This window comes from Marmota flaviventris, chromosome 6 (genome assembly GCF_047511675.1).
Source record: "Marmota flaviventris isolate mMarFla1 chromosome 6, mMarFla1.hap1, whole genome shotgun sequence".
Taxonomy (NCBI): domain Eukaryota; kingdom Metazoa; phylum Chordata; class Mammalia; order Rodentia; family Sciuridae; genus Marmota; species Marmota flaviventris.
Window position 1 is genome coordinate 52,797,107 of NC_092503.1, and position 24,139 is coordinate 52,821,245.

Here is a 24,139-nt window from a genome sequence, read left to right on the forward strand (position 1 = left end):
TTTACCACATCTGGGGGTAGGCAAATTTATTTAAAAAGAAAAGGTCCATTTACAAAATTGATAAATTAGGACTATTAAAAATAACTTCTCATTAAGATACTATAAGGAACAAAGTCAAGACACAGTGGAAAAATATTTGCAGAATAACTGAAAGCAACTTATATCCAAAATAAAGAACACCTACAACTGAGTAATAAACACAGCCAACTGTATTGTTAAAATGTGTAACACTTAAAATTCAAAGACACATTAGAGAAATGATCATTAGAGGAATGTAGGTGAAAATCACATTGATACCACTACCCATATGGAAGCCACAAAAAAAAATTTGTGCTAATGTTCATAGCAGCTTTACTCATATTTGCTTGAAAGCAATAATATCCACTAAAAGGAAAAGAAACAAATCATGAGTGTATTCATACAATGAAATACTTATTACTCAGCAGATAAGAGTTGTTTGAATGTCAATTTTTTGCCGAGATAAAGCATTATACAAAGTACCAAGAAAAATTTGAAAAGGCAACATGAATCTTTGATATAAAAGTAGGAAGTAGTTAATTGAGTGAGGGGTGAAGAAATTAATAATGTTTAATTGCCTAGGAAGGGACTATTGGATATCTTCTTGTCCTGAGAGGATGCGAGGTAAAAGATATATTTTTACCAAAATCTTAGTTACCATTTTTATGTCAATTGAAACAAATTTTATCTACAAAGAGCATGTAGTGAATTGATGGATGATGACAAAGTATGTTGGCATATAATGGATCACTGCTGTTCTGTTTACTTTTTATGTTTAAAGCCAGCCTGGATAACCTAGTGATGCCATGTCTCAAATTATAAAAAATAAAAGGTCAAAGGATGTAGCTTAGTGGTAGAATACCCCCATACTGCCAAAACCAAAAACACCTCCCTTAAAACCCACAAAAACCCAAAACCAAACCACACACACACATTCCATAAAAGATGTTACAAATCTCAATCTATTTTCGACCCCTGAGGACAAATAACAGGGTACTAGAAATCCATTGACAAGTGCCTGTAATAGTTTAGTTGTCATCTAAAAGTCAAAGGCCTCTAACTTTGACTTTGCATGAAGTTCATCATATTCATAGGTTTTTCAGTATCCTCCAAGAAGAAACCCGTAAACATTTGTTAGTTTGAGTTCAGGTCCTACTGAACCCCAAACAGGATCGAACCCATGGGCACTTTATCACTCAGCTATATCCCCAGTCCTTTTTTATTTTTTGGTACAAGTGTCTAAAGTTGATCCTGAATTTGTGACCCTCCTGCCTCAACCTCTCAAGTCATTGGTATTATCTGTGCCCACCACACCTTGGCTCTATTCCCGGCCTCAATATTGTACATCAGCAGAATTTTGGAAAGTTTGTTTTTACATCTCCATTTTGGGGTATAAAAGATTTATCACATATTACCTTAGTAATGATTAAACAAGGGAAAGTTTTAAGTAAAGGAAGATGTAGGTGGACTGGGGAAGTAAAACTAATGGAAATGTTTTTACACTGACCAACATAATATATGCAGAATTCACAACTCAATATCAGAGACAGAAATATGAGAATTCAAACAGTCTTTGAAGGCAGGAAGAAATGAAATTCAAATGAGAAGAACCCTCTTCCATTTTCACAGTAAAAGGTGGATGAAAACAACAAGTTTGGTACTGGTGGTGGTGGGGAAGCCAGAAATTGGTGGTAGTTAATTTGTCTGTAAGAATATTTCCATATATGTACTTGTGATAGAAACACAGGAACCTCTTTTTAAAAAACAACGCTGCTTGTTGAGTATAAAAATTCACTTACCTGGTTAAACAGGTACTGCACACAAATGTAGTATTTTGCTAAGATACAGAGTTCAAGCTATTTTGTCTAGGCTGGCCCTGAACTCAAGCAAGCCTCCTGATTCACCTTTCCAGATAGATCTACAGGTACTCTACCAAGCCTGGTTTGTTTTTATTCTTAAATTAGAAAATACTTAGCAAAATTTCCATTAAGTTTATTCTGAGAAAGATCAGAATATATAAATTTTCATAAAACTATTTTCAGCTAATTAGAGACAGGAAACTAGAAATGAAATTTTGTCAATTCAAGAAAATGAGAGGGGTTGGGGGTGTAGCTCAGTGGTAGAGTGCTTGCCTAGAGTACGTGGCCCTGGGTTTGATCCCCAATACCACCACTAAATAAACATAGAACAAAACACAAAATATACCTCCATGAAAAAATGATCAAGCTTATAAATCTTCTCTAGTTTAACAATAAATGATATCCCCTATACCCCATGGTTTAGAAGCCTAACCTATAAAAGGTCCATAGTATTTGGTCAAGTAGACATAAAACAGATCAACAGAAAACTTTCTTAATATCACTAGACAATTAAGTAAGCAAACTTTTATTGAAGCTTAAATTGTGATACAGAAATACATTTCAACTGATTTAAGTCAACACTAATGAAGAGAGAAATATGGCACCAAAATTTTCCCTCTTCTATCACACTAGGATAGATCCTATTCAATCTACAGTTTTCATTTTTATAGGCTTTGTTCCACACAAATTTGTGCCAAGTTTTCAACATTAGAAGTCTTAAAACTATTAGGGGAAAGAAAAAAAAATTTTTTTAAATAAAAATCAGACCTCAAAGCCAACAAACATTACCAATCCACTGATACTGATCCAAAACAAAATCCACCCTTGAGTATAGGTTCTCACAACAGAGCAAGTCAAAACATTATGTGCTGTGCTCATTAGGAATCAAACAGATCGAGTTGATTGAAAGCTTCCTCAATGAAACATTCGATCAACAGCATGCTTGAGATATAAGTCAAAACAGTGTTCTAACCACCTGATTTCAAACCAAGCAGATTTTGTTGAGAAACACTGAAAAAATGCTTTTCGTTTAAAACTATGGAAGGAACAAAGCATCACTGCATCAATCCAGAAATTATCAAGAAAATATTGAATTCAAGAAATACAAAACAGTCAATTTTGCTGTTCTCAGTTGCTTAAATACCACAGTATTTGCAAATATAGATAAAAGATCACAACTCTTGAAAGCCAGTATTACTTGTCATTTCTCACTGAATATTTTTAGAATTTTAATTTTAAAAAATCCATCCATACATTCTGCTACACATGGGAATATCTGAATAACATGTACAATTTTCATTCTGGGCAGTTATTCATTTTATCTTTGAATACCATGGAAGGAGGAAGATATTAAGGGAACAGATGAAGTCAGAACAAGTTATCAATCACATAACTTTTAAGTCTTAAGATGGAAAACCACTGATCTGCTTTGAACCAAAGTTTATAATACACTATTATAGGAAATTAGTGGCAATGACTACTAAAAGTAAAAGTTAAGGTGGATGATCCAAGCTGACAGGATTTAATGAATCCAGGACAACCTATATACTAAATCTCCCTACTTATCTACTTAGTGATTAAAAATCCTTTTAGATCACTACTTAGCAAGTTAGGAAAGGCATGGTACTGTTTGAAGCTAATCTCATTTATCAAAGAGCATAGCATAACATGGGGTGTACAGTTTAGTTAGCATATCCAAATCTATAACTCTATGTCCTCCCTGCTAGTCAATATTGGAGATGCTTAAAATTCTTTTGTGAGAAATATTTAATATTGTCACTTACCTTCCAAAAGAGCCCATGCCATTAAAAAAGAGGCCAAATTAATATGCCCTTAAAAGAAAATTAAACCCGGAGACTTTTCCCCACCTGGGATATAAGATTAGTATATAAACCCACAGTGTAAGTTTATTGCTTCATTTGTGGGGCTGGAGGGGAAGACACCAGGTTGAGGAAAAAAAAAATCAAAAGACTACAAATGCAGAAACAATTATTAAAATAGTAAATACACAAAATGAGTAACTGGAATCATTTTAAGGACTTGTCTTGTGAAAGAAAAATTTAATTGCTGTTGCAAAAAACATCTGTATGAAGTAGAAACTGGATTCAATAACATTAGTAGAGAATATGTTCTAGAAAGTGGAGGTAATTGGATGTAAAATTCTGGCAGCAATATAATAGAACAGTCCCAGATGGTTAGGCTGAGGCCAACACCTAATGAGGACGAAAGCCTTGTCTGTGGGGAATTTTGGACGATACCTGCAGAAATATTACACTGTGCATAAACCAAATTGAATTGTTTTCACAAGTGTTGTAAAGTTTCATACAGTAAAAGTTTTTTTCTACATGCACTTCAATTTCACAGCAAGAGTGGCATAGAATATCTAAACACAGAAGAGAGCATTCATGCAAGATATCTAACTCCTTGATATAATAATGCATACACTTCAAAATGATTACACTATCATTATCATTACATCTAGGGCTTTCTGCAACTACAAGGTGGTGGTCATGGAAAGCATGGCCCCCAGTATCATCATCTATAAAGCAGCCACCACCTTCTATGTGTGTTCTCTTTTTGCGTTTTTTCTTCATTTTCCTTAATCAACTCTGCTGTTGTTGCTGCTTCTTGGCAAAACTGGTAAAAACGAAATTGTAATCATTGAACATAGCACTCTGGCAATCAAGACGTTTAAAACCTTCAATCTTCTGGGGTGATGACAGCACTGTGCGACATTTAGAACTCTGGGGGGAAAATTGAAATAATCATCAGTGCCTCCAATCTGTAGGTATTTTGAAACAAAATAGTTATGCAATAAATATCCTTCTATCTTAATGATACTGGCATTTTATTTAGTTTACCTTTCTTCTAATGGGCTTGGGGGCATGGAACATTTTATGGTCCCCCACTAGGCCTGTTAATAAGGAAAATAAACACGATAGGAGGAACCCATCAATTGGGCTGGATATAAAACAAGGACACACAGAAGTTAATGAAATACAAGCTTCTGATCTACTAGTAGTACCTCTGGATATCTGAGTGACTAAGTATGTGTGCCATCTTAGAATACATCTTACAACAGGCCTCATTATCTTCATTTCCTTTTAAACATTTATTGTCAACAAGAAATCAAATTACCTGATTAACAAACAAGGTGGTCACAAATTTTCCTGGCTTGAAGACTTCCACAACTTTCCTGATCAGGTCATCATAAGAGGTCTGACTTAAGTTTGTTTCAAAGCTAACATAAGAAAATTCTGGTTCTGGAGTGATGTGAATAGTCCAATAAGTTCCCTTAGAGAAAACAGCTTTGCATTAGTAATGGAAAATATTTTAATATATTTATTGAAGCAAGATAGCAAGATGTAATTTACTTACATCCGATTTCATTCCATTCATTGAATACCCACAAGGATTGAACAGTGTGGCATCAATGACAGAACCTGGTATCAGGTCACAAATTCCACTCTCCTGGAAAAGACCAAAGACCAAATTAAACATAAAATTGAAAAATAAACAGAGAATGAGATAAATAAAAAAACGCAGCATTAGAGCAGAAAAATCTAACAACAATTTTTATGAAAAAATGCTTACACGAGTGACATCCTTTGCAGTAACACCATCTTTCATGTAGAACTGGTCCATAACTGCTGGGTCAAGCTCACTCATCAAAATTTCCAGGGTTTGATCTGGCTGACTTATTACCCGACTCTCTGGGAAATCCAGAGTATACAAGTACCTGTATGAAAGTAAAAAATAGTTCCTAAAAACAGCAAGTGGTAGTTTAAAATAAATCTTATATGGACAACAGCAAAAAAAAAAAAAAAATCCACAAAATTTTATCAAACATACCAACAGTCAGAATTCATACGTCCCATACAATATGCTGCTCCATCTGTTGAGAGAAGAGAATGTAAATAAACCCATTTTAACATGATAGCTTATTATCACCTATTTAACAAGTGAGATTATATTATTTGCCACCTATAAGAAATTTCATCAAAAAGAGTAATTGAAGTAGATAGATTCCAAGATAGACAGGATTGCATACCCCATCACATCCTGTCCTTAAAAAAAGAAAGAAAATACCCCAAACACATTTTTTCTGTCTTTGAACAAAGTACACTTCGGCTAATGAGTTGGTTTAAATAGTTAACTATGGATTACCTTCCCCTTAAAACTCCAACAGAAAATGGAATTTGGTCACCAGTTATCTACTTTCCCAACTAAATACAAACAATAATCAGCCCTTAACAAGCTATTTGCACTAAATACCTACCACTCTCTGATATAGCCTAGTAGTGTTTCCTATTAGATGTGATAGATTACTAAGAAGATACACTCTCAGATCCCTTATTTTCTTTTTAATAATCATGCCTCTGGGGGACTATGTGAAGTTATCAAATTATCCTAGATTTTCAGTCTCACTTAGCAAGTCAGGGTACTGGAATTAGGTAACCTTAGTTCCCTAACCTCTGTAAGTAAAAACTTAGAAACCAGAAAACAGGCATTCAATTCCATGATTTTCTTTCTTTTTTATTATGAGAGAAAAAGTCTTGCTGTATTTATATTTCCCAGGCTGATCTTGAACTCCTGGGCTAAAGTAATCTTCTTGCCTCAGTTTCCTTAGTGACTGAAACTACAGGCACATGCCAGTGTCAAAGCTTCCATGGTTTCCTTATTCTGCTGTTTCAACAGCACTGATTTGAGATGCAGTTATTTTTACAAGAGCACACACACAACACAAAATTTGAAATAAGTTATCTACTAACTCATATCTGATATTTTTACTCTCTATAAATTCTGCATATACATATATATATATTTTTGGTAGCAAGGATTTAACCCCAGGGCATTCAACCACTGAGCCATATCCCCAGCTCTTTTTTCTTATTTTTCGAGAAAGGATCTCCCCTAAATTGCTGAAGCTGGCTTTGAACTTGTGATCCTCCTCCCTCAGCCTTCCCAGTCACCAGGATTTCAGGAATGTACAACCACGTCTGGCAAATTCTGCATATTTTCTTTTTTTTTTTAAAGAGAGAGAATTTTAATATTTATTTATTTTTTTAAGTTATCAGCGGGGCACAACACCTTTGTTTGTATGTGGTGCTGAGGATCGAACCCGGGCCGCACGCATTCCAGGTGAGCGCGCTACCACTTGAGCCACATCCCCAGCCCTGCATATTTTCAATAATATAAGCTATTATAAAGGTCACCATTAGCTGTGTGTCAGGCAAGAGGATCCAAGTTTAAGGCCACTCTGATGACTTAGTGAGATCCTATCTCAGATTAAAAAAACAAACAAACAAAAACAAAAACCAACCAACCAACCCCCCCCCCCAAAAAAAAACCCAAACCACTATTGTATAGATAAAACATCCAAGTATGTTAAATTTTGAAGAAATAATGAAGAGTATGTATACAGGACTATATATAGATCCTCTCATATATTAAAAGAAAAAAGATCTCTGAAAGGTTACACCCTCTAAGTTCAATAGGAAAAATGTTTAAATTCTATTTGAACTTACTTGGGAAAATTGCATTAAGAAATTCTATTTCTTCCTGGAAATTCCGGTGTGGGTATCCTTGATGAGAAGGCTTCATGAAATTCTTACGAGAATAAAAGAAGCTCTTGAGGGAAAAAAAGAGAGAACACAGATGGATACTAAGAACTTCTGAAACAATTCAACTATTTTGCAAATCAAATGTCAGCAAAATTCACACTCTTTAAAAAAAAATATTTTCAATGATGTACTTTTTGAAGCAACAAATTAGCTAATGAAGTGACACTAGTATAGTCTCTATTTTAAGGCTTAAATAATGTTTCTGAATACTTACTTGAATTGAGTCAAACCCACTGTAATCCCTAGCAAGCTTCAACAGGGGAACCAGTGCTTTCAGCAAGAGGGTGGTACCACATGTCTTCAAAATGAAACGTCTCTTGGAGACAAACATGCTACTCTCACTGTAGTTGAAAAAAGTCAAAGGATTATTATGAGATTTTTATGTACTACTGATGATATAATTAACCTATTACTACATCATCATTTCTGATTTTTGGCTAGTACATTAAACTGTCAGTATTCAAAGGAAGCAAATAATGTACTACAGAAGAGAAGTCTTTCTTTGTTATTAAAACAACAACAACAACAAAAACAGTTTAAGATTCTAGAATCTTCACTGAAAGCTCATTATACATAGCCACCTTCCTCTTCTATTCATAAGTATCCTAGGAACACTAGCATCTAAGAATGAAAGATCTTTCTACATCTATTTGGGATAGGATCCATTCTTGCTTTCTTCTCCACTTCCCCCCAATTTAATCTGGGCACTACTACTGAGCTATATTCCCTATCCCTTTTTTGGTTTTATAATTTGAGAGAGGGTCTCTCCCCCCCACCGTCTTTTTTTTTTTTTTGGTACTGAGGATTGAGCTCTGGCATTTGACCACTAAGCCACATGCTCAGCACCTCTCCCTTTTAAAAATATTATTTTTTAGTTGTAGTTGTACACAATACCTTTATTTATTTTTTTTAATGTGATGCTGAGGATCAAAACCAGGGCCTCACACCCGCTAGGCGAGTGTTCTACCACTAAGCCCCAGCCCCAGCTCCCCCGCCCTTTTTGTATTTTACTTAAGAGACAGGATCTCATTGAGTTGCTTAGCGCCTCACCATTTCTGAGACTAGCTTTGAACTCATAGTTCTACTGCTTCAGCCTCCCATGCCACTGGAATTACAGGCATATGCCACTGTGGCCAGCTTGATTGAGACAGGGTCTCATTAAGTTGCTTTGGGCCTGGATAAGTTACTGAGGCTGCCCTTGAATTTGTGATCCTCCTGTCTCCGTGCCCTGAGCCACTAGGATTACAGGCCCACACCACCGTGCCTGGCTTGCTCATTCTCTCATCTGGCTCCAGATGGCTAACTATAAACAGTAGTCTAAAAACTGTCACTAGTATATGCCTAAATTATTTAAACTTATTTACTAAATACATATCTTGCATTACTTATTCCCACATCCTATTTCTGCAAACATCCCAATATTTCTTTTTACTAGATACAGAAAAGTATTCTGATAAATACCTGAATACTCCAAACATAAGTAGAGACTTTACATACCTTGTTTAATACAAGGCCCATCACAATATAAACTAGTCAAGATACTTATAATTGCTACAACTACAACGCAAAGATGGCAACCAGCTTGAAGAGCTATTAAGTTTCAAAATCTGCTTAGAAACACCAGGATTACTAACTTTATTTTATACCACAAAATTCTTACAACCATGGTGAACATTATCATACAACTGAGACTGAGGGGAACAATGATATTTCACATAAATTTATGATTAGAACCGAAAATGGCTAGTTAACACCTGTTCTATAGGAACTTACCTGAGTACATAAGCTTCCTGCTTGTCAGTTTTTGTCACACTTATGATTGAACATTGCACATCCTTCAAAAGTATATCCCATTCAGATCTATTATTTAACAACAAAAAATACGATTAGTCAACAGTACTTGCCTATTCATAAATGCTCTCCCACTTGACCTATTCTTTATGACTACAAATCACTAAAAGAAAAATGAGCAAAAATGCGAATAAGCCACTTAGGAAATTCAAAGGCTCACAAACCAAGGAATTCACTAACTCATTATGGTTAAAGAAATTCAAGTTAAAATCTGATATTTTGTGAAACTCATATTAAAAAAATTCATTAGCTGTTGATGAATCTTTATTTTATTTATTCATACGCAGTGCTGAGAATCAAACCCAGTGCTCCATACATGCTAGGCTAGTGTAATACCACTGAGCCACAACCCTAGCCCCTCAAACTCACATTTTTAAAAAGAGCATCATCTGGGTTAGGGTATGGCTCAGTGGTAGAGTGTTTGCCTGGAATGCATAAAGCCCTGGTTCAAATTGTCAGTACTAAAAATAAGCATGCCAGGTACGGTGGCATGTGCCTGTAACCCCAGTTACTTAGGAGGTTGAGGCAAGAGGATGGTAAATTTCAGCCAGCCTTGGCAACTTAGTGAGACCTTTGCCTCAAAAATAAAAAGGGATGGGGATACACAGCTCAGTGGTAGTACACTCCTGGGTTCAATCCCCAGGAAGACATATATACATATTTCATCAAATAAGCAGAGATTTAAAAATCTGAATGATGGAGCAATCTGGTACTCTTATACTATACTGTGTAGCTAGTATCTCTTGCCATCAAATTGGCAGCCGGTCAAGTCTAGAAGCACTTGCATGTAATCCCCAGCCATCAGGGAGGTTGAGGCAGGAAGATCTAAAATTTGAGGCAACTTAGCAAGGAACTATCCCAAAATAAAAATAACAAAAAGGCTGGGTTGGAGCTCAGAGGCAGAATTTTAAAAAGTAAAATCTGCTTAAGTCTAGCAGTAGATTTGAACTTATTTGTAATTCAAAAGCTCACAATGTACAAGTTAAAGACCCACAGCAAGTATCCCAATTCTACAAAAAATATGCTTTAATGTAAAAAGTAATAATCAAGGGCTGAGGGAAAGAGGGAAATAGGGGAGGGGAGAACAAACCAACCCAGACCTTAGGAAAGATACAACCTTCCTGCTTTGTGGCAATCCTTGAAATTATCTCTGGCTTGGTCTTTTTTTTTTTTTTAAGTGCCAATAGCAGATTTTATGAAAATATTATGCCATTTTACATAAAGTAACTTGAGCATTTGTAGACTTTGGTATTCTAGAGCATTCTAAAAATCAATGCCCATGGAAACCAACAGATAACAATACCTTTTTACATAAAAAAAAAGTGGGGGGAGGGGGTGTAATTTAAACTTTTATTGAACAGGTACCTGATAAGTAAGTCTTCTGTCCTTCATAAACACTCCAAAATCCATTTTTATTTATGCCTCAAGGAAGAAAATTTGACATGCTACTTAAGTGTTGCTTTTCAGTCACAGTGACTAAGATCATTCAATCTATTTACATTATTAATGAAGAACATCTGTTTCTTTGGGATCCCTTATCATCATCTTAGAACATATTAAAAAATATTTGGTACTGGGGGATTTAACCCAGGGATGCTTTACCACTGAGCCACTCCTCCAGCCCTTTATATTATTGACTTTGAGATACTAAGTTGCTCACTAAAGTTGCTGAGGCTGCCTCAGAACTTGTGATCCTCCTGTCTCAGTCTTTCAAGTTGCTGGAATTACAGGTGCCCTGCATCCTCATCTCCCCCAGTTTTATCTATCTATCTATGTATCTATGTTGTAGATGAACACAATATCTACATTTATTTTTTTTCAATGTGGTGCCAGGGCTGGATCAGTGCCTAATGCATACTAGGCAAGGACTCTAGCAACTGAGCCACAACCCCAGCCTCCCAACTCCCCAAGTTCTGATAACAAAAATTGCCTCTGAATATTGCCAAAAGTCTGATGGATAACATATTACCCCCAGCTAAGAAACAATGATATGAAGAAGTGCTCTTTAAAAACAGAAAAAGTAATTCAAACCAGAAAGCATTTTATCCATATTTATTTGTTTTATAAGCACCCAAGAATTGTGTAATAATTTTCAATTACCAAATCAGTATTTTGTGGTCCTATATGAACACATTCCAATATTATCATGCCTCTTCAATCAGCTTTGTAACTATTAGCATAATTTATTGAACCACTGTTTAAAATTTACGATACCAAGAATTACCAAACATCATTGTAAAAACAGTTCATAATATATAGACTAACGATTCATCGCAGTGGGTTTGTGAACAAGACACCTTCCACCATAACTAGTTTGATGACTGACATTCTAATCATAGATATATAATTTTGAAAATGTCGGGCGGAGTCGTGGCTCAGTGGTAGAGTGCTTGCCTAGTATGCATGAGGCACTGGGTTTGATCCTCAACACCACATAAATGTAAAATAAAGATATTGTGTCCACCTAAAACTAAACAATAAATGTTAAAAAAAAAGAAAGAAAATGCCTCTGCCGATTGCAGAAAACACTTGTCTTTCCCATTATTTCTATGAACAGAAAGCAGGACAGTGAAAGCTCTTCCTCTAAAACAGGAGTCAGCAAACTTTCTGTAAAAAGCTAGAGAGTAAATTTTGCAAGGCAAAATTGACAGTCTATGTTTAAACTACTCAGCTCTGCCCTTATAGGGAGAAAATAGCCAAAGACATTATATAAATGAATGGTGTGGCTAGGTTCCAATAAAACTTTATTTACAAAAGCACACTTATTGTCCCCACAGCAAAGTGATAAAACAACGTGCTGAAATCTTCAATTGTTTTTTTTTACCCTTTCTTATGTTCAAGTAAAGCAGCATTGTATTGACCTCTTTAGTTTTCTTTCACCTTTCTTGCTTCTTGATTATCCATCCAACTGTCTTACAGTGTTCAAAGCAATTACTTTCTTTCTCTTAAGAATGAAAAAACCTATCTGAACAGTATTATTCGATGAGAAATGATTTGACAAGTACTCCACCACTAAGCTACACTTGTTTTACTAACAATGAACAAGTAAAAGTGCATTCAGGTTTTGCCAAGATAGAAGTACAATACATGGTCTTTTACTAAACCCTGGGACAGATCCAGGTGCAATAGCATGTGTTTTCGGTCACAGCTACTCAGGAAGCAGAGTCCTAACACCTCAAAACAAAGCAAGACAACCCTGGACAGAACGCAAGATTTCGAAGTAAAATGTTAACAGGTGAACTGAAGAAGAAAATCAAAATGCTACTGAATCAGCAGTCCTGTTTTTTGCTTTCTTTCCCATTTGATATATGTTGGACTGGTTTCAGGCATCCAGAAACCCTGAACTTACTTGGTGAAAACAAAAAGTTCCAAAACAGGCCTTTTAGTTCTGGTCTGCAACAAGGGAGCCCTTTTGGATCCGATAATGTGGGGAAATCCCATCTTTTTTGGTTTGGCTCCCCCCTCCATTTTTTCCTATCCTTGCACCCATTAAGTCCTATAGTAGCTGTGGTGGCTAGGAAGATACCTACAACTATCAACTATAAGGGAGAACAATTTTAAAAATATATATTTTCAGTTGTAGATGGACACAATACCTTTATTCATTTATGTGTATGCGGTGCTGAGGATGGAACCCAGTATCTCTCATGTGCTAGGCAAGTGCTCTATCACTGAGCTACAACCCCAGCCCAGGAGAATCTTTTTTAAAACAACTGTGGTCCCAAGAACAAAGAACACCATTGAGATCCCTGTTACTTATCTCCTTCCTCCTCCTCCTTCCTCTACTTGGTCCCAGAAGAATACAGTCACAGGCAATGTACTGCAGAGTGGAGACACTAAAGCCACTTTAGGAGACTGAAAAGAGCTGAATAAAGTGATCCCCAAAAAGTCCCCCCCAGGCTCAAACAAGGACCTTCCACATTTAAGTCAAATGTTCTACCACTTAGCTATTCCTCTGGCTCCCATAAAATTTTATATGAACACCCCTAGATTTTTTTCATGGATCTGACCTTTCATAGCACACTGAAGCTATGAAAACTGAAATATGGGGCAGACTACCTTCTCAGCCCCAGAATGATATACTAAGGGAACAAATATGGATAATATGACAAAGGCTTTCCATAACTAAACTGATATTGAAATCCATAACATAACCCACAGATGTTGGGTAAATCTTGATGCCTGATCTAGCCAGGTGGATTGTTTGCTATAAAATTTTTTTAAATAAAATCAACAAAGGGGCTGAAGCTGTGGCTCAGTAGTGTAGTGCTTGCCTAGCATGTGCAAGACCCTGGGTTTGATACCCAGCACTACAAGGGGGGTGGGGTGAGGGGTGGAGCAAAGGATGCAACAATTCTCCTAGGATATACAAATGGCTAACAAGTATATGAAAAGATACCCAAAATCATTAATTAGTAATTCTACCGCTTGGTACATAACTAGAACTATTGAAAGCAAGACCTAGAAGATCGTCATGGTTGTACTTCCATGTTCGTAGCAGCATTAATCACAATAGCCAAGAGGAAGAAGTAGCCCAAATGTGGTACATGTATACAATAGATCATGCAGGCTTTAAAAAGATTAATTTCTGCCACATGCTATAAAATGAATGAATTGAGAACATTATGCTATGAGCCAGTCACAAAATTCAAATACTATATGATTCTACCCATATGAATTATCTAGAGTAGTCAAAATCATGACAGTAGAAAGTAGAAAGCTGGTTGACAAGGGCTGAGGGGCATGGTAATTAATGTTTAATGAATACAGCTGGCCCTATCTATCTGAGGATTGAGACCAAATGCAGGTGGGAAAATATTGGAAACTGTCTCTACTAAACACACAAACCTTTATTTTTTGTCATAACACAGTATAACTCCATGTAGCATTTACATTATATTAGGTATAAGTAATCTAGAAATCTTTTAAAGTATCTCTGGGAGGTTATGCACAGGTCATATGCAAATATTGCACCATTTAAAAACATATATATATATATTTTTAGTTGTAGATGGACACAGTTTATGTGGTGCCAAGGATCAAACCCAGTGCCTCACACATGCGAGGCAAGTGCTCAACCATTGAGCCACAGCCCCGGCCCCATATTGCACCATTTTATATATACCAGGACTTTTATATATATAATTGACTCCATGGGTTTTGGCATGAGAATTTGTGTGTGCTAAAATCAATTTCCTATGGATACTGAGAAATCTTTGCACAGAATCTCATTTTACAAGATGAACTACAGTTCCAGAGACTTGTTGTACAATATTAAGTATAATTACTACTGAACTGTATCCTTAAAAAGAAGCTTCCAGGTGATTCAATTACTTCCTAAAGTAAAAACAGCTAGTTTTAGAGTTTAATTTACTCATAACTGTTTAAAGTAAGCCTCCCCCCCCCTTTTGTTTAAGGAAACAAATCCAGAACATTACACTGCTAATTATAATCACAGTAATAAGCTATCTCATGATTTTACCAAGTTTAAGTCTTTTATCAGTATAGTTACTACCACTTTCTCCATTTGTTAATACTTTCAACATGTGCTCCCGTAAAGACAAGTGGTTTTAAAAACACGATTAAATTTTTTTTTAAATGATGAGGAATGCAATGAGAAGCATAGTTCTTCAATAGGAAGCTTTTCAGCTCCAAAACATTTACACTAAAAGGTTTTTTGGCAATAGGCTATAAATTCCTTCAGTGTAAATGACTAAAACTCCAACATTGTGCAATTATGTAGTTAAATAAGGCATCAGGCAATTATGTAGTTAAATAAGGCATCAGTTCAGAGAAGGTTAATGCTGAGATGTGATTTACCACCTTTACTGAAAATTTTGTTTTATAGTTTACAAAATTTGCAAAGAATAGCAGGATATCCTACCAATTCTAAATGACACTTTCAACACAAGATTCTAGTTTTCATATTTTCATGAAACTAAAAACACCTGTAACACTCCCAAAATTATTAAAACATTTATTCTCTTCACCTCCACTAGAATTTCCCAGCTAAACTCAACCTCCTTACCATGAACAGCTTGAGGTCTATTATCAATTTAAAAGCAAGAAGGATTTTATAATCCTGAAAAAAAAATTAAACTGTTTTCTCATCAAAAATTTTCTAACAGACTTCTTCCTCAATATTTCCACCCTGCTCAAGTTGCCATTTCTTATAAAAAGGCTTGTTTGGTCCATAATTTTAGTGCAATGGCCCTAAGGCATTTTCTATATGGCCAGTGAATTTTATCCAATATTCTGAGCTATATCCCCAGCTCTCTTCTTTGGTGCTAGCGAATGAACCCAGTGTCTTGGCACACAGCAGGCAAGTGCTCTCCCATATGCTACAATTATAATCCATACTTTTAAGATCTTAAAGATTAAACTTCAGGTTAACCCTAAGAAGTTGCCTCTCCCTTTTAATATTTCAAATTCAAATACCATATGAAGTAAGTTTTTTAAAACCCACAGATCATCTGGATATGTCTAGTTGCTGTTCAACAAACGTTAATACTCTTTAACCCAACTATACCAGCTAAGGGTTTCTTTTGTTAACAACAAACAAAAACCCCACATATCTCTCTTCTCATTTGAGAAATTTAGCACAAAAACTTCTCATTACTATGTAATTCTTTTGAATTACACTCAAGATGAATTACCCTATAAGAGGGTAAGAACTATTTAGGAAAAAAATAAATAAAATTCAGGAAGAAGTTTCCAGCTTGATTTGCCTTTAAAGCTGGGAAAGATACACAAATTTTGTTTCAAGCGCTTTCTATTCCCTTATCCACAAATCAATCCCAGGTGAACTAAAGATCTGATTATGAAAGGTAAAATAATAATCTTGAGGGGTGTGTCTTCCAGACTTTGGCATGTCTTACATACAATGCAAAATCAGCTAATTATTAAAGAGAAACTATCAATAGGCTTTTCTTCTTCTCAGAGATACCATACAAAAAAAAAGGAATACAGCAAGAAAAATATTTCTAATATACATCTTACAAATTGAAAAGTCAACCCAAAGGTAGGCAAATAGACCCGATTGAACATTTCATAAATAGAAAAAAAAAAAAAAAACCAGAAAAATAGCACTTGCTTAAGAAGGATGCTCAAAGCTCTGGGTTCAATCTCCAGTACCATGCTCATCAGTCAGGAATTTATCTCCAAAAGTCCCTCATGCTCCTTCATAATACACCTCTCCCTTATTCCATCCTCAAGCAAACATGGATCTGTCTTCTATCCGATGAGTTTGCACTTTTTAGTGTTTAAATATGTACTTTTGTCTAGCTTCTTTTAATCAGTGTTAATTACTTTTACATTATCATTCATGTTCTTGCATATCAATGGCTCATTTTTAAATGTCTGGGTAGAATTCTACTGTGCGGACACACAATAATTTGCTCACCCATTTGCCTTTTTTAGTAGACATTTGCTTCCTGTTTGGGGTCTATTATAAATAAAGCTACCAAGAACATTCACGTAGAAGTCTTTGTATGGAGACATATTTGTTATCTTTGACTAGAGGGATTCATGACAGATATTAACTTTTTTAAAAAATCGCCAGATTTGGGGGTGGGGCTCAGTGGTGGAGAAAGTACTAGCATGCGGCCCAAGTTCAACATGGGCTTGTACCCTTTTCTATCCTGTCAGAGAATGATTGTCCCAGTCCTTCACATCTTGTCAAGTCATGTTATAAAAATAATGCTGACCACAAAATCATTTACATCCTGGGAAAATGTGAAAAGGTTATAATCATTTCTTCGTTGGATATAATATTCCAGTGAAACCATCTGGGTCTAGTTTTCTTTGTAAGATGATTAATGACTACTTCAGCGTATGTAATAACAATTATTAGGACTATTTTAGGTTTTTTAATCTACTTGTATCATTTTTGGAAAGGCATTTTTCTAGATAAATACCCTTATCTTTTTAATGTCTTAAGCATCTAAAAAAAGTTCCTTGGACACCTTAGCCTTCTCAATCTCTTAATCATTTCTATATTATTATGTTTAATATATTTCACAAATAGACTTGTTTACTTTAACCCAGACTGTTAATCTTTTAGCAGTGACCTTTTGTCTATTCACCTTTTAATGGACATTGAGGGCAGCAGGATGGTCAAGGATAAGCAAGGACTTTCTGGTTTTCAATTTTTTAGCCATTTAATAAACACAAAGCTACTAAGAGTATTCTGTGGAAGGATGAATGTACAAAGCAGTCTAAAACTCTCCAGTGACTATTTTTCCTCTTTGAATAAAAGTAACTGCTGCACATCAAATCGCTAAGGCATCTTTCAAGTTTATCTTTTTTATTACAACTTGGCATCATGCTTTCTTCTCTAGCCTTGGTTGCTCTAAAAGAAGATTTTTGTCCTTAAATTGAAATCTAAAACAAAGGTAATGTTTTACTGTAGAAAACATTAACCTATTTAATCCTCACACTACCTCAAGGTATTCCATTATTGTCTCCATTTTAAAGATGAGGAAAGGATTCACACTATTTAATGCAGTTAGGATTCAAATCCAGAGGCCATGAACTTAAGCCACTTCATTATGTATATTCTTCTGACAGATAATTCTTCTAGGGGTTTTTCTGGGGCCTGCACCAACTCCTCAAAGACCAGTCTCCCTTCAAATGATTCCTCTCTTGCGAAGCCATTGATTTTAGGCGATAGCTATTCATTATTTTTCAGATACTTTTCTACCTTAATAGCCCAACCAGTGCATCCTTAGCTTGACTGGCTACTAAAAAATGTTCCCACAAAGGCTACCAATAGATGTCTTCGTTACCACAGATATTTTTCAGTTATTACTTAATTTGCCTTATCTAAAGCATCCGATTTGTGGTAGATTACCAATGGTAGTTCAATGAATGTTAAATGCCCACAATGGCACCAAGTTATGAAATCTTAAAAAAAAAAAAAAAGGCAAAACCCAGAATATTCTGTCTTTAAAGGCTTAACTTTTGCCATCATTTTGAGTTACACTGAAGCAGTAAAGTATTTCAGATGTAGTAAGTACCATGTAAAAGTGGTTCTTAAACGTTTAAAGAAAATGGGCTGCCTTGTAAAAAGCCTTTCTCCCTCTCCTTCACTCAGGAAACACTTTACTAAAAGAATCCAAGCACAAATTCTGGCATTTTTGCCTTAGAATGTGAAGAGAACAAAACCCTTCTATTAAGAACGTGTGTTACAAATTATTTAAGGCTTCAAATATGTAAATAACTACACCAACATAACTTTTATTATTTTCGAGGCCTGTTCTTGCCAAGATTTTCTAGGTGATAATGCAGATGCCAATAATTTTTCCAAATGCCTATCACAAACAAGTTTTCCTACCTCTAAAAATAAGCTTCGCCATGGTTATTTTGGAAAAAAGTAACCTCTTCCACACACACACACATATTTTTAAAGTGTTTCTTTTGAACTGGCCTGGCACATATGCCATGTTAGACATTATAAGTGCCACACGAAGCTTGAAAAATAAGGCCCGTGGCATTTTAGTAACCAAGAATTTTTCCCCTACAGTGGAAACGTTCAAGAACTGCGTTTCCCAGTGTGCCTTAAAGTCTTAGCAGCACGTGTCCGCCTGGATTCTCTTCTCCAGTTGCTTTTTGTCAAGGGACGGCTGCAAGCGCAGCCAACATTCCTAAAACGCCCATTGGCCCACACCCTGAGGCCAGGATCTTAGAGGAGCCCAGGAGCTCATTGGTCGCCGCATCTCAATGAAGCGGGACACGCCGGTTTCTCCGCCACACCGCCACCCTGGCCTCTCTAACGCGCCGGGAAACCGCGGAGGGGCCTAGGAGGGCGACGGGTTGCTACTGGTGTGAACGCCGCCAGGAACAGGGCCCATGCATCCTCAACATCGCCTGTGCATTTATCTGCGCTTCCATTTCTACAGCAAAACTACAAAAAGGGCACTACCGGGCGACCAGCTAAGCTCTCTCGCGCTTGACCTCCCACGGTGCGAGTGGGGCCCCATTCCTTTCCTTAAGCTTAAGCATTAAAGGTATTATGTCCTGGGACAGACAAGCTTCTACCCCGCAAATGTGGACAGACCTCCCCACGCCTGCACCTCTCCTCAACCCTACTGCGGTCTCCCGGTTCCTGCCGTTTCAGTAACAGGTTACACAACCCAAGGTCAAGAGACCAGGGGGCAACCCTTGGCGAATCGACGGCGTCTCCATGTGGCTTCCCCAACATTATCACAACCCACCTACTGCCCTGAAAACGCTCTGCCATAGAGCACGTTAGGGCGGCGGTGGGGCCCAGCCTCTGCGACACAGCGGCTCCCGCCCAATCCCCGCCGCCCAAGCGCCACACGTTGTCCGCCGAGACCGCGGCGGGAGGCCTGCTCGCCAACCCCTCCACCAAGGCCAGAGGGCCCCTTCCTCTAGGCGCCCAGGGAAAGAAGAAAAAAAAAAGAGTCCCGCTCGCTCCCTCCGCCCCTACCCGAAGCGGGCACACCCGAATTAGCGCCTGAGCCAGCGCAGCCACACCTGCCCCAGGGAGCCCGCGCAGCCTCCCACCCAGGCGCCCGCCACCTTTCAGGGCCCCTACTGCCAACAACGGACAGGAGTGTGGAAGAGGCATGGGCCGCAAAACCACGCCGCGCGGCGTCGCCCACCGCCCGCCGCCCCGCACGCGCGGCCGGGGACTTTACCTGAGCACGCGGCCATGCCGGCCTCCTCCCCTCCCCCAGGGCAGTGCCTGCCGGGCAACGGGAGAAGCCGGTTCCCGCCTCGCGTGGTCGCGCTGCTTCCCCACAAGACTCCGCGCCCTCCACGGCGGTCGAAACGACCCCTGCTCGCGGCCTCGGCCCCACCTGAAGGCTGCGGGTATCCGGCAGGGGCTAGGGTCTGGTGCTTTGAAAGCAGAGACGACCCTCGGGCCCGGATCTGCGGGAGAGCGCCAGGGACACCTACCTCGGGATAGTGCGAAGATCCCCAGATCCTTGGTTTGCGTCGGGTTGCTGCCGGGAGAACCAAACCTCCAGCAGCTTCTCGGTCCCTTCGAAAAAATGTGCAGCTTCCATCACCGTGAGACTGCGAACAACCAACAACCACAGAAAATCAACTAAATTAAATCTCTTCTCCCGCCGCTGCCGCCGCCGCCGCCGCCGCCGCTGCGGATTGTTTCAGCTGTTACTAAAGTTCAGGTTCCTTTTTTTTGCTATAATTTTATATTAAATTTTTTTAAAAAAGGATTAATAAAATTTTCCCGGCTTTGTGTGTGTGAGCGAAAGTTGAATGTGAGTCTGTTGGAAATAGAGGCAGATACAGTTCAGTCTCTTGTAGTCCGCTGCTTTCCCGTTACAGAGAGTAGAGCGAGCGCTAGCTAATGTCGCCGGCCATACTGTGTAAGCGAGAGCGCTGCGTGAGTGCAGACCTTATATACGGCGGGTCTCCGAAAGGCCAGGAAATGACGCATAGTCCCGCCCCCCACGACTCATAGGAGCAGCTCGCTGTCACTCATTAGTGGCTGAGCCGCGGCTGGCTGGCGTTGGGCCGATAGGGAGCGCTGGGAACTACCAGCTGTGCTGCAGATGGAACTATCACAGTCCCCTGAGCCGGATCCTCCGCGGCGTTGTCCGACGGGGACCTGGAACTGGGGTTGAATTCAGAGTGGGTGGGGAGAGCGGGAACGGAGTGAGGAAAGGCTGTCCAGCCCTGCATACAACTTGTTAGCAGAGAACATGGGGGCGTCCTTAGGGGTGTTGGCGGGTTTGACTGGGGTGGTGGCCTGTGCTAGGTTGGCTGGTGGTTTTGATTCTGTGCAGTTTGCCGCGACTGCTGAGGTACTTGGCCGTTCTTTTAAAGTGTGTTTCCTTGAGGCGAACGCAATCAAGCATTAAAAGTCAGCATTTGTCCGTGACACAGAAGGTGCCAGGGGTCGAATTAGAAGGCGCTTTTATTCAGCTCCCGCGTTATCTGACGTGCAAATGAATGTAATTCTCGACCCGTTTACACAATAGCCAGAAGCGTTGTCTCCTTTTCAAAAGGGGAAAAAGCAACGTGGCGTCCAGCCTTGGAGGGCTCCTGTACCTATCTCTCACCATGTGACTAGGCGAGCCTTGGAGTTGGCCGAACGCAACAGCCACCCTTGAACTGGTCGGGAATTTATTCAGCAAAACTACTTATAGAAACTAGGTTTGTTAAATATAATCTGAGGCTATTTGATAATATGTTTTTTAAACTGATGAACTGATTGAAAGGGTGTCCTCCCAATCCCCCAAATTTGCGGCGCAATTATTGATGTAACAGACTCCAGAGCTATCACTTGAGGCAATTTAAAGAACCATTTCTCTAATATATCACTAATCAATGTAAAGTATAAAGTAGTTGTAAAGTCTACTTTATATTTTAAAAGTAGTATGAAGTATACTTACGTTTAACCCGAGGTGGCAAAATTGTAACGAAGTTATTTATGACTTGGAAATACTGGAGTAAAAACCACCTTGACATAAAAACTACCATTGTCACAAGACAAAGTAACTTACTCCTATTATTCATAATGAAAAACTTTCCTCAAAGTGAAATAAGATAATATCAGCATGAAAAATCCACTGAAAATGGCATGGTGGGAGTTCCTACTGTAGATACCCTGCAAGATGGTACTTGTCTTACAAGAACAAGACCAGTCACCATGAAACTTGTGCCATGTTTTTAAAAGCATCCAACTCAAATTGGGGATTGGAACAAAAGATAATAAAATGCTACTTATTTTATTATAATATTAATTAAAAGAGGATGTAATTGTTAAGCTTGGAATAAAGATAAAAGGAGTATTTCTATTTTACAAGCTATTCAATTATTTGATGGTTGCTTATTGAAATGAAGAATCTGCCTACTAAACCACCTCAAACACTAATTGTGGTATAAACATAATTTGGCTTATAATTGCTTATAATTAGTTGCTTTTCAATTACTATTATGCTTTTCCCAATGCAATTTAAGTCAATATAAAAGTGCCAAGAATCTTGGCAAGGTAAATCCTTGTTAATTTGATATAGGATAATTTAAAATAGTGTCTATGAATTGGATTGATCATTTGTAAAATATATAATTTTTCTTAGGCATCATTATTGTCTTGAAGCTCAAAATCCTTTGTACTTTTTTTTTCCTTTGGTACTGGGGATTGAACCCAGGGGTGCCTTACCATTGAAGTACATCTACAGCCCTTTTAATTTTTTATTTTGATACAGAGTCTTGCTAAATTGCTTAGGGCCTCCCTAAATTGCTGAGGCTGGTGTTGAACTTGGTAATCCTCCTGTCTCAGCCTCCTGAGTTGCTGGGATTACTGGCATGCCAACCATGCCCAGCTCTTGTACTTATTATTAAGTTAGTTAATCTTAACTTAAATATTTCACTGAATTCAACATGTCTAAAACATATTTATCATTTCCTTTCTCATCAACCTCTTCCCATTAGAGTGTCCTTTTTCCCTCATTAAAAAAAAAAAAAAAAAAACTTATTGAGCAGCATTTGACCTTGCAGGTCTTCTTAAGACACCATTCCCCATACTCTTTTTAGTAATCATTCCTAATAGAATCTCAACCTTGTGTGTGTGTGTGTGTGTGTGCATGCACACGCGCTTGCTAGGAATTGAACCCAGGACCTCCAACATGCTGAGTACACACTTTATGACTGAGCCACATCCCCAGCTTTATTCCAACTCAACTTTAGAAACTCCTTACCTGACTCCACTCTTCTCTTGAGTTGTAACCCAATTTCTCTGCTCCCCTTAACAGTAAAACTCCTTGAAAGATATAAAAGACAAGTCCACACTTGCAATTTCTACCTCATTGCTTCTTCAAATCCTCCAAATAGAATTTTATCTCTAGGACTTGACCAAAAAGCCACTTCTCAGGGTCCACATCTTGCTAAACCCAGTGGTTCAATGGTTGGTCTCAATTGTCATTTATTCAGTCTTTTTGTGTGTGCTCCTATGGTACTGGGTATTGAACAAAGGGTCTCATCCAAGCTAGGCAGGCACTTGAAGACTGAGCTACATCCCCAGCTCTTTTTTCTTTGGCAGGGTGGGTACTAGAGGATTGAACCCAGGAATAGTTTACCACTGAGCTACATCCTGAGCCCTTTTTTCATTTTTTCTTTTGATACAGGGTCTCACTAAGTTACTTAGGGCTTTGCTAAGTTGCTGAGGTGGTTTGTGAACTTGTCATCACACCTGGCCCCAGCTCTTTAAAAAAAAAAAAAAATTTTTTTTTTCCCCTTTGGTACCAGGGATTAAACCCAGGGGTACTGATCCACCGAGCCACATCCCCAGCCTTTTTTTTTTTTTTTTAAGATGTCAATGGATCTTTATTTTATTTATTTAAATTTGGTGCTGAGAATCAAATCCAGTGCCTCACACATGCTATGCAAGTGTTCTACTGCAGAGCCACAACCCCAGCCCCCCCAGCCCTTTTTAATATTTTGTTAGAGACAGAGAGTTTCACTTAATTGCTCAGGGTTTTACTAAATTACTGAGACTGGCCTTGAACTTTGTTTATCCTGTCTTAGCCTCCTGAGTCACTGGGATTACAGGTATGTGCCACCACACCCAGCTTTTTTTAAAATTTTATTTTGAGACAGGGTCTGCTAAGTTGTTCAGGGCTGGCCTGATCCTCCAGCTTCAGCTTGAGTATATTCAATCTTTCAATAGCTTGTTGTACAATTACCTGTACTTAGCCAAGCATGGTGGCTCACTCCTGTAATCCTAGTGCCTGGGAGGGTGAGGCAGGAGGATTGAGAGTTCAAAGCCAGCCTCAGCAATTTAGTGAGGCCCTA

General features: G+C 38.2%; 1 protein-coding gene across 1 annotated transcript; it reads right to left on the reverse strand.

Annotated features, from left to right (window-relative positions):
* On the reverse strand, positions 1-20,699 carry Amd1 (adenosylmethionine decarboxylase 1). Its single transcript, XM_027928153.2, has 9 exons — positions 20,276-20,699; positions 9,275-9,361; positions 7,716-7,842; positions 7,406-7,508; positions 5,730-5,772; positions 5,472-5,616; positions 5,256-5,348; positions 5,016-5,171; positions 1-4,621 (listed from the first exon to the last, which is right to left on the reverse strand). Exons 1-9 carry the CDS (start codon positions 20,383-20,385, stop codon positions 4,481-4,483), a joined length of 1,005 nt encoding a protein of 334 aa, XP_027783954.1. The 5' UTR covers positions 20,386-20,699; the 3' UTR covers positions 1-4,480.
* Positions 20,700-24,139: the final 3,440 nt, after the last annotated feature.